Source organism: Thermobia domestica, chromosome 3, assembly GCF_964235325.1.
Source record: "Thermobia domestica chromosome 3, izTheDome1.hap1.1, whole genome shotgun sequence".
In the NCBI taxonomy this organism is placed as follows: domain Eukaryota; kingdom Metazoa; phylum Arthropoda; class Insecta; order Zygentoma; family Lepismatidae; genus Thermobia; species Thermobia domestica.
Window position 1 is genome coordinate 339,146,516 of NC_137456.1, and position 13,726 is coordinate 339,160,241.

The following is a 13,726-nucleotide window of genomic DNA, read 5'->3' on the forward strand; positions in this document are numbered from 1 at the left end:
CATTCGTTGGATTGGCGCTTCAAACATGGTTCGTAGGATCGAACTCAGGTTTCATCAATGGTAACGATCCTGTCCAAGAAATTGTCACCCTCCCTCTGGTGGCGGCCCAGCAATTCTTGTTCCAGTGCATATCGGTACCATTTCTGCATCTCGGTAATGACATGTGGAACCCAAGGTGCTGCAATTTTGCGAAAACCCAGGATGTCGTTCAAAATGTGAAGCACAGTTTTATGGCACATCCCAACCTCTGCCGATAACTCACGCGCAGTCCACCGTCTATCCACGTCCAGCAAGGATGCAAGGAGCTGAATTGCCATGTTGTCCACTGGAGGTCGTCCAGAAAGTTGGCGGTCTTCCACGTTCTATCTGCCTTCACGAAACACTTTAACCATCGAGCTACGGTGCGGTATGGCAACGCTGCATCACCACAGGCTTCCCGCAGTCCCTGAAAACATTCTCGTGCACTACAACCACGTGCCACTTCAATTTTGATCCACGAACGCTGTTCATGTTTAGTGAACATTGTGTTTAGAGCGCTTCTACTCGCGATACCAATTTGACGCCACTGCTCTCGTTGACTGACTGACTCAACAGCGTTCCCACTCACCTAAGTTCCTCAATTGAGATTGTCTTCTCCGGTGCTGCCACCTCGCGGTTCTCCGTCACTAGATTGGCGCGTGCCGGCGGGTTGCCAGTACTTTTTATCCAACCTATATATGGTTTGGGCCTGGGATCTTTTTACAATTTCACTTCGATGGTCAGGATAAAGGAAATTGTGGAATGAAGAAAGTGTGAGGAAACGAATACCTCGAGAAAACTCACGCACACGATGCTTTCTTTTCTTCTTCTTCTTCTTATTATTATTATTATTATTATTTGTAATATGAAATTTGTCTATTAAGAAACTCATTGGGTAAATTTTAGGCAAAAGTTTTATACCACAATGTTATGACCAAGCAGGATTTTGGTCCTTGAGGTTTCGGACGGCGAGCTTTCCACCAGACGAAGTTTTGCCCACGATTTCTTTTGTCGGCGAGGTTTTCAGCACGTGAGGTTTTGAGTGGCAAGGTTTTGTCAGCGCAAGGATTTGGGCGGTGATGTTTCGGGCGCGAGATTTGTTCCGTATCGCCAACAGATAGGTATTTAATTTCATACAGGAGAATCAGTGCAACCCAGTACGAACCCTCTTAGCTGAGCGGTTAGCATATGAGCCTTTGGCGTGGGAAATCCGGGTTCAATTTCCGGTGGGACTCATGTGGTTTGCATTCCACGTAATGCTCTTGGTCGCTACTGAAATGGGCAGAAATTGAAATGAAATCAACCAAGTTCGAACCAGATTGTAAAATACTTCCATCATTATTACTTTATATGACAAGAATTATATCAATTGAGCATATTATATTGCTAAGATTTTTTCTTTGGCAATCTTTTAAAAAAGTTGGCCCACCACTACCCTAGTTCATTTTTTTTGTTTGGATAACGAACGTGCAGTAATCACCCACAAATAATTTACTCCTCGTTGTGTTTCGTTCCGAATTATCAACTGTCAATAAAGCTGTCATATTCTTATCATTACCAAGAGGTTGTGTTGTCAGTTGTAACAAGCCGCAGGAGAATTCCTGAATTTGCCAAGCAGGTTACGCTGTCATGAAATAAACAGGTCACCCCCGAATTATGTTAATCGTTTTGTTCACCAATCAAGCAGGACACGGTGGCATATTAGTAGTGTTCTTACCTCAGGTGCGTAAAATCCATGGTTCGATACCCGACCAAGTAGATGTGTGGTTGACAATATCATGTATACTCACGTTTCCTCCTTTATTTTCATTCCACCAATTCTTCCATCATCATTCACTTACGTGACGGGTATAATTGTGAGACGATCCACTCAAAGATTTCATTTCATATACACCAATTTATTAACAATCGCTCAATAAAAAATAATGACATTTTTAAAAAGCAAAGGGCCAGAAAATTTCATTAGTTTGTCTCAAACATATTCCAACAGTCGTAAGTCACTATTGTAAAAAAAATCGCTCTCTCCCCCTTCAAATGCACTAGATTTAGTCGCTAAATTTGGAAATATTCCAGGAAGTGTAGAAATTAGTAAATCGCTTTTTTTTTTTTAACGTTGATCACTAAAGAGTAAAAGAGTTAACAGATAGCGAGAAGCTAAATTCTGAATTCAATTAAACGTTCGACGAATACATTGTGTCTGCACTGTAATCTCTCCACTGAAATTTTAAGTAGCGAAAATAACCATCTCCCGTTTTAACGGATATTGCTATCGAGTGCAATAGGTAATAAATAGAGATAAGCGGTTTGCTGTGAAGAATTAAACGTACAAGGAATATATTTAATCTTCACTCTAATCTCTCTCTACTGAAACCGGAAATGGTTGAAATTTACTACTACTTCCGGTTTCGATATTAATTGAGAAAATATGAATCCATGGAAAGTAAGCTTCTACATGTGATGTCCGAGTAACAAAACAACTGCTTTTTTTTTCTTTCTTGAAATATCATAACACATTTTTTATTTCTTCGCGGTTGAAATTTGAGTGGTAGACTCTACACAAACCATTTCTTCAGTAGTCTGATGCTTCCTGATTAGGAGAAAAGAACTCCTGTTGAAAGTTTGAAATGTAATACTGATTTCCTGATTGTTGGCTCATGATCCCTAAGAGACACATGATAAATCCCTGATGTTTGCAATTTCGACATCGCTTTCGGAAAACTTAAACAAAATAAACATTAACCACAAAATTGTAAGTTTTTTGCAACGTATAGCTTAGCTCTGGAATTTCTGCCGCAATTTACGCCAACGAGGAATTTCCTCCGAGACAGACACTATTGAAGTAACTTGACTAGGGTGAATTTGCCAGTACTCAGCCTCCTAACTCAAATTTTAAGTTTGAATGTCATTTTTGATTTTAATTTTGAACAGAATGAGACTTCTTCATGATATATGTATTCATTATTTAGTCTAGTTTACAATAAAAGGAATGTAAGATATTTATAAATTTCCTAAAAATGCCAAAAAATACCAGTACTCAGCCACTACATTCTAGAACTCAGCCATTAATGAACCTGAAGTCAGCCAACAAAATTTTAAACTAATGATAAAAACAGATGTAATATCATGGAGTGTTTTTTTATTTTGCTACACGACACTACAAATATAACAGATTACATTATAATTGTCTAACAAAAAATCACATTATTTATTTCTTGGAAAAACAGGAACAAAATTGTATTTAACGGACCCTTCGTAAAAATATAAGCAACCATGAAACTAAAACATTTCAAATAGAACTAAAGCTGTTAGATCATAGCCAAATTTTATGACCAGTATATCACAATATCATTTGATCACTCTAGTCAAAAGTTGGAAAACGCAAAAAGAAAAAAATATGAAATAAAATTGAATTATGTCTTCATAATAATTCTACGAAGTTAGGAATATTTCACATAGAACTAGAGTAGAAATATGTCACAGCCATCGGTTTATCACCATGTTTGAACACCTTTATTAAGTTAGAAAACGCAAATAAAACATTTACTTCTCACAAATAATAATAATAATAAAATTGTAGTAGTTGTCTTTTTGCAAAAAATGCACGAAGTTGGAATTTTCTTCTTTGCTCTTTCGTTTTTTGTTTGGCTTCAATTGCTTTCTTCCGTTCTAAGATCTTGGCTATCATTATATTTATCCATTCATCTGACGATATGGCACTTGGTAATTTATTTTGGTTCGTTTTCTCTTTGAAGTCTTCGCAATTGGTCCTGGCCAAAAATTTTCAAAATTTGGTGAATTTGTCTACTGTTATTTGAACTCTTTTCGGGAGCTTTATCTATGACTGTGTTCTCAATATTAACGTTGGCGCTTTGAACTTGAAGTAATGTACCATCTTTCAAAATATCGTACCATTTTCCATTACATTATGGACCAATATTTCAGTACGATCTGCTTGACAAGAAAATAGAGAAGGAATCTGCGAGGAAATTAATTCGCAGATGAGCAGAGTTGAAATTCGGCGCTACTTTCCTTTGATGTTACTAACAGTTGATAAATTCCCCATTCTTTCAATAGAATTATTATGAATCAAAGCTTCCTCCTCGATATCACTTAAGACTGTTTCAACATCTACACCTTTCTCTTCCAGATTTTCTCTTACATATGAAATCACTGACTGAGCTGATTGAAAGTGTTGTGAATTAATGTCAGCCAATACACTGCAATCTTTTTCCAAACGTCTTTTTAATAGACTCTTTTGAATGCATTTAGAGTAGTCTACAGCCTTTGCATTGAAAGGACACAAGCCACATTTCCTGAAACCATTTCTAATTGAATCGGAGAGAGAACGGTTTACTACCGTTGACAAGAGTGAAGAGAAGTGAGATCTTTTACAGACTTATTTATGTTTTGGGTTGGCTTTGCCAGTCATGAACTGTCTTCTTCCATTCTATCTTTAGGGGTTTGAAGACATTAACATCTGCTGGCTGAAGAATGTGTATTGTATTAGGTGGTAAGGCATATAGAATTATTCAGTTTTCAACGCAAAACACATTAAGTTCCATAGTTGGATGTGTGCTATGCCCATCAGCAAATAAAATTATTGGTCTTTTAACGTTATTTCTTCCAGCCATTTGCTTATACCATTTACAATATATTCATAAAAGGTATCAATCCTCAACTAGGCCTGTTTCTGATCTTCCCCAAAACCAGACCTTTGGTATACTCACGCGGTGGTCTAACATACGGGAAAATAACCATTGCAAATACAGTTTCGCCGTTTGCAGAGAAAACTAGAAGAACAGTGATTGTTTCTTTGTCAATTGTACGTCGGACTTCATAAACATTTTTCAAACCTTTCGATGCGATAACTTTACCAGTTTTGGGGCAAAGGTTAAAACTAGTTTCATCACCATTAAAGATTCGGGTGGAATCTTGAAGAATATCGGATGCGTTAATATTTTGGAGGTACTCTTCAAGTTCTTTAAACCACTTCCGAATAAATTCTTCAGTGACTGTTGCTCTTGCCTTCGGGAACTCTGCAAACTAATTCTGGGCTTCCTCGTAAGTACAATTTATACCATTTTCCCTCCTAGTTAGCTCTCTTTGAAAGGTTTCTTTCTATTGTCACTTTTTACAATATTGTATTCAATCAGTAGCGTTATTTCAGATTTAGCTTGGGGGAGCAAAAGACCCCTTGATATAAGTAAAATTTCGCGTTTTTAACTGACTTACTACTATTCTATTGATAAAATCTATACAAATCTCAAACTCAGGGGGGCAATGGCTCTCCCTGCCCCCCTAAATGACGCCCCTGTATTCAATATATCCATTTTATTTTTCCCAAATCCAACTCTGGCTATTTCAGTAATTCATTGAACTAGCTTATTTTCTTCTGGTAGTGTTAACACTGGATCTGGTCCCATTTTCCTTTTCTTTTCATGTACTGGACCATGAATCCTATCTTGCAGTGTGTTGCGAGAAACATTGAATATTCTGCTAGCTTCACGTATAGTCATTCCATTTTCTACAGCCCTCAGTGCATTGTAGAGAGACTCTTTTAAGTACTGGTGAATTGACCACCGTTTTCATTTCTGAACTTCCATTTTTCTTCCTTTTTCATTCATTTATATTTACTTACATGAAATGAGTAAGTGGGAACCTGGTTTTAGCAAATTTGGATGTTGATATTTAAAATTGCAGTAAAACTACCAAAAGGACTGACTTTTGGCTTTCGAGGCACCAGTACTCGGCCTTTGCATTTCTACCGGGGCTGACTACTGGAAAAACAAAGATTTGTGACTCATACTGTGTATTATTAACAGAAGGGAAGTTAATACTTGGTCTGGGCATGTGATGGACGAAATTGCGCACACATGCGATAATTCCAGTACTCAGCCCCGGCGGCTGACTATTGGAAAATCACTCATTTTTCAATTCCAGTACTCGGATCCCCCTATTCAAACGAAATGCTCAAAATCTAGAAAAATATTTTTTCTGTTTTCATTTCCTTAATATATACAAATTAAAAAATAAAAAGAATAGTTATTATTTTTACATTAGATAACAAATACACACTTGTAACAAAAAGTCTCGTCTGTTATTTTTTACGTAGCAGATCCACGGATTACAACATAGCGTCTTCTTTGTCCACCTATTGCTGCGACACTAGGTGACATTTCGGTGTGACATGTGATCGGCTGTGTAGAGGATGAATGTCTAAAAGCTAAGCTTCATGTTGATAAGGATCAAAACGTAACGTTTTCTTATTTTTGTTTCGAAAATGCGTAAGTGGCTGACTACTGGTGAGGGGCTGACTAGTGGCACATTCAATCTATTATACTTAAGTTACTTCAGTAGTATCTACCTGTTGTGGAGGAAATTCTTTGTTGGTTTCAACCGCGGCAGAGTTTCATAAGCCAAACTGTAACATCATTCACCAACCATATGATTTTGAAGAAGAGTTGGGAATCACCGAAATGACTACAACCAACAATCCTTCCAAAAAACGAAAGAACGTAATGAAAATATGACAACCATGTGCAAACGTAACAGCGTTTTTTTTAGTGCTAGCTTGATGGCTAGCTCCCCCAAAGGGTTATGCCCTTTATATGGGAAGAGAAGGAAGAGGATTGTGGATAGAAGGTATATGGTGCTGGTCTATGAGTACATTCTTTATTTATTAGCTTCAATAACAAACAAACAAAAAATAATAATAAACAACAGGTATATTACGAAGATAAATATAGAAATAGATGTGAATGTATGATACAACAGCAGACATTATAGCATTATGCTATAATCATAAGGATGAGGAGTAGGTACTATTGCAAGTGATGGCATTGCCTTTGTTTGGTTATGGGATCATATGAAGGACATTATAGCTTTAATGCTATAATCATAAATAGGAGAATATATGAGATGAAAATGAAGTGCATCGGACATCACAAGACATGGGATATGTTAGTGGACGAATGAGCTTATCTTCCGGTCCTGGGGTGGCTCAGGACCATGATAGAGACAGTGGGAACCCTGTTAGAACAAAAGGACTACTGTGCAACATAGGATGGAAAGATGAGAGGTGGATAATAGTCGGTTTTATAAGCAGCAACGGCATGAAAATCGGGATGATCAGGGGGTAAAGTGTAATGATATAAAGAAAATAGAAGGGAAAGTGAAGTATGATGAAGGGGGTGAGAAGGGGTATAAGCTATATCAAAATTCATAGTTTCTAAGAGGAGGGCATGTCGTTCCTCGAACCGTTTAGTAATATATTTCAGTCGGAGTGTTTCAAGGTGGTATAAAATATGGGGAAAAGTTAGGCGCTCATAAAGTTCATGTGTAGGGCTGGGTAATTTAATGCGGAATGCAATACGTAATGCATGGCGTTCAAGAATTTTTAGTTTCTCGTAATAAAAGGGAGAGGCGTTAATCCAAGCCACGAACCCATACGTTAGTATTGTCCGGAGAAAAACCTTGTATGTGTTTAGGACGACAGATGATCTGAGGCCCCAAGTCGTTCCAGTTAAGCGTCGTAATAGATTCAATCTATTATAAGCTTTAGCGACAACCGTCTTTAAATGAGGACGCCAGGTAAGGTGTTTGTCGATGGTGAGACCAAGATATTTAACATAATTAGCGGGTTTCAGGCGAGTGTCGTCAACGGTTAAATTGAGATAAGATGGATTTTTCTGAATTTTACTACGTTTTCTGGGAGGAAGAAGAAATAATGTTTGTGTTTTATCTGGATTTATCTTGAGCCTCCACTGGTTGCACCAGCTGACGGAGTTGATAGCAGACTGCATAGCGGTATTAATTTGATGTACTGTGCTCCTTAAGGCAAGGAAGGCTGTATCGTCTGCGTATTGAAAAATTTGGATGTTGTCTGGAAGTGGCGGTAAGTCTGCAACTTATAGAAGATATAATAAAGGAGAAAGTGCTGAACCCTGAGGCACGCCAGAATGTAGAAAGATGGGATGTGAAAGAGCACTGTTGATTGAGATATAGGCCAATCTGCAAGAGAGAAAATTATAAATAAAACGGACGTAGGCGAGAGGAAGTTTGAAATTCAACAATTTAGCAACGAGACCGTGGTGCCAAACTTTATCAAATGCTTTTTCAAGATCAAATAATACTAAGCAGGATAGTTTGATGGTATTGTAATGATCAGTTATGATAGTGAGCATTCGTAAAAGTTGGTCGTTGATACAGTAATTTGGACGAAAGCCTGCTTGATGATTCGGGAGAAGGTTTTTAACAGAGAGGTTGATGGAGCCTGTGAACGAGAATACGTTCAAGAATTTTGCTGTAGATGGATGTTAATTGAATTGGTCTGTAAGAAGCAACGCTATTGGCAGGTTTGTCCGCCTTTTTAAACATTAGAACTTTCGAGGTTTTCCATTGAGACGGTATGTAACCTGTTCTGAGTATAAATGTAAAAATGAGAGCTAAGAGGTGTAGGAGAATATACGGTCCTTCTTTGATATGGCGATATGTGATCTCATCTAGTCCAGGGGCAGTATTGCGTTTTCGTGCTATGGTGTCTTGAATTTCGACTGTGGTGATAGGAGCTGTAAGTGGATGGTTAGCGGGAAGAGAGTGGGATGGATTTGGTTGAAGGTGAGGAGACTGAAAATTAACTTTTTCGACTGGATGAGTTTTTAACTGATTAGTAGGTGGTAGAGGAGTGAAAATAGTTTGTAGATAATCGGCAAAAGCGTCCGCTTTATCTTTATCGGTATGAAGAGCTTTGTCATGGTGAATTAATGGATATGGTGTATGTGTCTTTTTACCTGTTAGAATGTTGAATCTTTTCCAAAATTTCGTGGGGTGAGCAGTATCTGAAAGATTATTGCAAGTGTCTATCCAACGCCGTTGTTTATATGCCCGTATGTAATTCCGGACTGTCCGTTGAAATTGTCGATGAAGCCTTAAGGATTCGACATTGCCGGTGCGTTGATAATCTCTATAGAGTTCTCTGGAACGACGAATAAGTGGAAGGTAATGGGGTGGGAGTTGGATGATGAGGAGAAATAGTTGACTTGGGAATATGGGAGTTTGCCGATGACTGAATAGATGATGTGATAACGTCAAGCGCATGATATAATCCTTCTTCTGTAGTAGGGACTTCTAAGTGTTCAAGACTGTGTGCAAGAGAAATGCGGTATGCATCCCTGTCTGCTTTATCAAAACGTGGGACTTCACGTGGTGGAATAGAATTGGAAGGGTTGGATACTCGGCGTGTGATAGAAAGTTTAATTGGAAGGTGATCACTGCCCATCGGATCGAGTACTTGCACAGTGCATCGGTCTATGAGATTATTCGAAACTATGACTACATCTGGTGTAGTGTTGGAAACATGTCGAGTTGGTTTGGGTAGTTGCAGAATAGTGCCGGTAGTATGAGTGGTGATGAAATCCTGGAAGTGGCGTTTTTGACGATCTGTGAAAATTGATGTCAGCCATTACAAACATTCGGAAGTTATTGGAAACATATTGAAAAAAAAACATAAGGAAGCTCATGACCAGGGCGAACGTATATTGTGGCAATGGTTACATAAAGGTTTGAAAAATAGAGCGTAACAACCAAGTTTTCAGACAGATTTTGTATTGGAGGATGAAAGTTGGCGTATCCATAGGATTGTCGGTAGGTGCCGTAACCTTTAAGGGCACAACTAGTTCTGGCTTGCTTGGTTCAGGACGGGGCCGTGCTTTGCACCTGTAGCTAAAAGTGGGATGAGCATCTCCACAAGTACTACACGCTGGCGGATTTTGGAGGTTTGGACAGGTTTTCGTGTTATGAAGTTGCGAGCAGTATCCGCATTTCGCAGGATTACGACATTCCGCTGTGCTATGCGAGTTATAAATTTGACATTTCTCGCAACGCAATGGAAGGGGAGCTGGGGTGTGTGATGGCTCCACTCTATGGCGTTTTTTATAGATGAAAGCTCCATTGCAAAGTAAATCGTCAATGGTCTCTTGAGAGTTAGTCAAAACGCGAACTATGTAAGTTGCGCCATGTACGCTTTTGATGCGTAAACACTTGAGAATGGAGTGCCCTTCAGCTTTTAGTTCCTCGCTGACTTCATCGTCGCTTATACTTGGTTCGACTCCACGTATGACTACTGATAAAGCAGGTTGTCGGCGTGGAGGAGGTTGCTGTTTTATATGTTTATCTGTTAGTTTCTGCAGGTTAGCGTTTTTCCCAAAAATTTCAAATGAGTATTTATTTCGAATAGTCGTAGCAAAGTTAGGATCAGGTGATTTAATTATGATCCCGTTGCGAGTTTTAGTGATCTGAGTTACTTGTGCTCGAGTGAAATACTTTGTTAGTTGAAGAAAAATTTGCTTCTCGTTTTGGAACTTCGGATCGTAATTAGTAAGCAGATAAGAATAGAACGTCGGCTTTGAGATATCTTCTAGAGAAGGAAATTGCTGCTTATCGTTTGGAGATGGTACGTCCATCTCGGCAGAGTGAGGTTGCACAGGTTGCGAAGAGTGGTGCTTTTTGGCGGTGGCGATTTTTGCTGACTGCGAGTGGTTCGCACTGGGGCTGGGGATCGCGACCGAGATCGGACACCTGCCCGCGAACCCTTGCTGTTTTTGCGTTTATCAGTCTTGCTGATAGCACCAGTTGAAGCAGAAGGTGAGGGTGTTGTTTGTCCGGTGTCGATATCCATGGTCGTCTAAGTCGATGTGATGAATCAACAAAGTACGTAACTCAGATGAAGGTAGCCTGAATGAGAAAAATGAAATGATGCAATAGCCAAAAATAGCTGGCCTCTCTCGGGTGAAACCCTCTATCTCGCCGCACCGCTACGTCCGTAGCAATGATTGCCTGGTTGCGTCCACAACTCAGGATCGATCAAAGCCTAGACTCGATACCTAGGTACCTCGGCCGGAGAGTTGAGAGCCAAGTGGAAGTATTTTTTCCCAATGCTGGCGATTAGCCAGCAACCGTGAGAAGGTTGCGCCTTCTGTGCGGTACTAGATTTAAACGTATTATTGGAGGTCTATATTTTCGATGGGCTAAGGGATGTTCGGAGAGCTGGAGTAGAAGTGTCTAGTTTGATTGCATTAATAGGAATTTCGGCTGTATAGTATTGGTTTACTGTTGCATTTGTATCCTTTATCTGTAACTGGAGAGAAGAGAATGAAGAATGAAAATGGAAGTGCAGTGTAACGACATAACACATAGGTAATGATTAGTGTGACAAGTGAGATTTATCTTCTGTCCAGAGGCGACTCTGGACGTAATGAAGACAAAATGGATTTCCTGTTAAGACATGAGGTTCTTACTGTGCAGTAAATGATGGTGCTATGTATGGAGGAACTATGAATGTTGAAAATGCTGCAACTGCGTCCAAATCCGGATGATCAGGAGGGAGTGTATATCGGTAAAGTGCAAACAGAAGGGATAAAGGCGTTTTCAATAGCTTGCGAGGTGGATTGTATGGAATGTCTGCTTGCATGGTTGCGAGAAGTAATGGATGTCGGGACTCAAATCTGCTAGTAATATACTTCGATCGCAAAGCTTCAATATGAAATAGAAGGTGTGGAAAAGGCAGGACTTCATAAAGCTCTTGAGTAGGACTCGGGAGCTTTATTCTATAGGCTAGTCGTATGGCATGGCGTTCAAGTATCTTCAGTTTTTCATAATGGGGTTGGAGGGCGGATATCCATGCTGTGAAGCCATATGTCAGGACTGGTCGTAGGAATACTTTGTAGGTATTAAGAACAGTATTAGCTCGTAGTTTCCATGTAGTACCTGTGAGACGTTTGAGAAGATTAAGCCTATTATATGCTTTCTGTATTACATTCTGAAGGTGAGGGCGCCAAGTGAGGTGTTGATCAAAAATAATTCCCAGATATGTGACATGTTTAGTTGGATGAACCTGCGTGTTATGTACTTGGATGTTAAGTAGCGAAGGATTTCGATGTACACGAGATCGGCGTTTTGGCGGGAGAAAGACTATAGCTTGGGTTTTATCTGGGTTGAGTTTCAAACGCCATTTCGTACACCAGGTGAGAAAGCTTTGAATTGCTGCATTAATTTCAGTACTGATGCGATGGATTGTTCGGCCCAATGTAAGAAATGCAGTATCATCTGCATATTGAAAAATGTGTGTGTTAGGTAGCAACGGCGGCATATCGGCTACATATAGAAGATAAAGCAAAGGTGATAAGGCAGACCCTTGTGGTACTCCAGAGAAAATAAATATGGGGTGTGAGAGAGTGTCATTAAGAGCGACATATGCAATACGGTTGTGAAAAAAATTATAGATAAATCTGATGTATGATATGGGAAGTGTCAGACGGATAAGTTTATATATGAGAGCTGCATGCCATACTTTATCGAATGCCTTTTCCAGGTCGAAGAGCACTAGACAAGATGGAAACTGTGCATTAAACTGGTTGGTAATAATATTAGACAGACGAAGTAACTGATCATTGATACTAAAACCGGGGCGGAAGCCAGCCTGATGTAAAGGGATGATGTTACGTTCTGATAGATAAGAATGGAGGCGTCGGACAATAATTCGTTCAAGAATTTTGCAATACACGGAAGTAAGCTGAATAGGTCTATAAGAGGAAACAGTATTTGGTGGTTTGTGCGGTTTGAGGAACATGGGAGTTTTTGAGGTCTTCCACTCACAAGGAATAAAGCCTGTACGAAGGATGAACGTATAAAGGATAGCTAGAAGGTATAACAACTGATAGGGCGCTTCTTTAATATGACGATAAGTAATCTCATCAAAACCAGGTGCTGTATTTTCCTTGTTCTGGACAGTGCGAGTGATATCAGTTACGGTAATTGGTTTAGTAAGTTCAGTATTGTGAGAGATAGTATGATGGATGTCAGGTTGGAGACGGAAGGTGTCGAAATTAAGTCTCTCAACCGGATGATGACGCTTAGAAAAGGCAGGCGGAAGCGGAGTGAAGATTCCCTGGAGATACGCTGCAAATGCATCGGCTTTATCCTTGTCATTTTGTAGCGGAGTGTCGTTATCTATTAACGGGTATGAAGTACGGGTGGTTTTCCCTGTAAGCTGATGGAACCGCTTCCAATATTGTGTAGGGTGAGCTGTTTCAGCAAGTGAGTTACAGGCTTTTACCCAGTTTCGGAGTTTATATGCTTTAAGGCAATTAGAGACTGTGCGTTGCATCTGCCGATGATGCCGAAGAGCTTCTTCGTTTCTGGTATGTATATATTCTTTATAAAGATCTCTCGAACGTCGTATGAGAGGTAAGTATTGCGGAGGTAACGGAGGACGGCATTAAAGTTAGCCCTGGTAGTAGGGATGTGTTTCTCCCCGGCGTTTTTAATTGCCGTGCTGATAGCATTTAGTGTATCATACAGTGCCTCTTCGGTTTCAGGACTAGGAGTTTCTGCCAACGCAGTAGTTATGTCATTTCTATAGGCGACCCAGTTCGCTTTATCGAAATGAAAAATGCGTCGAGCAGTAGAATCGGACCGGATTTGAGCAGATTGCGGGCACGTGATTGTTAACTTAATTGGTAAATGATCACTTCCCAGATTCCCCAGAACTGTAACATTACAGCGAGTATAAAGGGAGGCAGAGGTAATCACTATATCTGGGGTAGTTTGAGAGATGGGTCGTGTATGCGACGGGAGTTGTTGTATGATGCCTGTCGTGTCTGTTTCAATGAAATTAATGAACCGTTGTTTCTCTCTCGCAGTTCTACTGTGA

General features: G+C 39.7%; 1 protein-coding gene across 2 annotated transcripts in view; it reads right to left on the bottom strand.

The window, feature by feature from the left end:
* LOC145681251 (uncharacterized) overlaps window positions 1–13,726 on the bottom strand; it is a 425,047-nt gene that overhangs the window by 306,555 nt on the left and 104,766 nt on the right. Inside the window, exon 2 of one of the 2 annotated variants that reach the window (XM_081752815.1) lies at window positions 2,532–2,679. The exons of the other annotated variant lie outside the window; for it this stretch is intronic. Coding sequence (XP_081608941.1) covers window positions 2,610–2,679 — 70 coding nt within the window. The 3' untranslated portion in view covers window positions 2,532–2,609. Of the gene's footprint in view, window positions 1–2,531; window positions 2,680–13,726 lie in introns of those variants that run through there. 2 annotated transcript variants of the gene reach the window in all.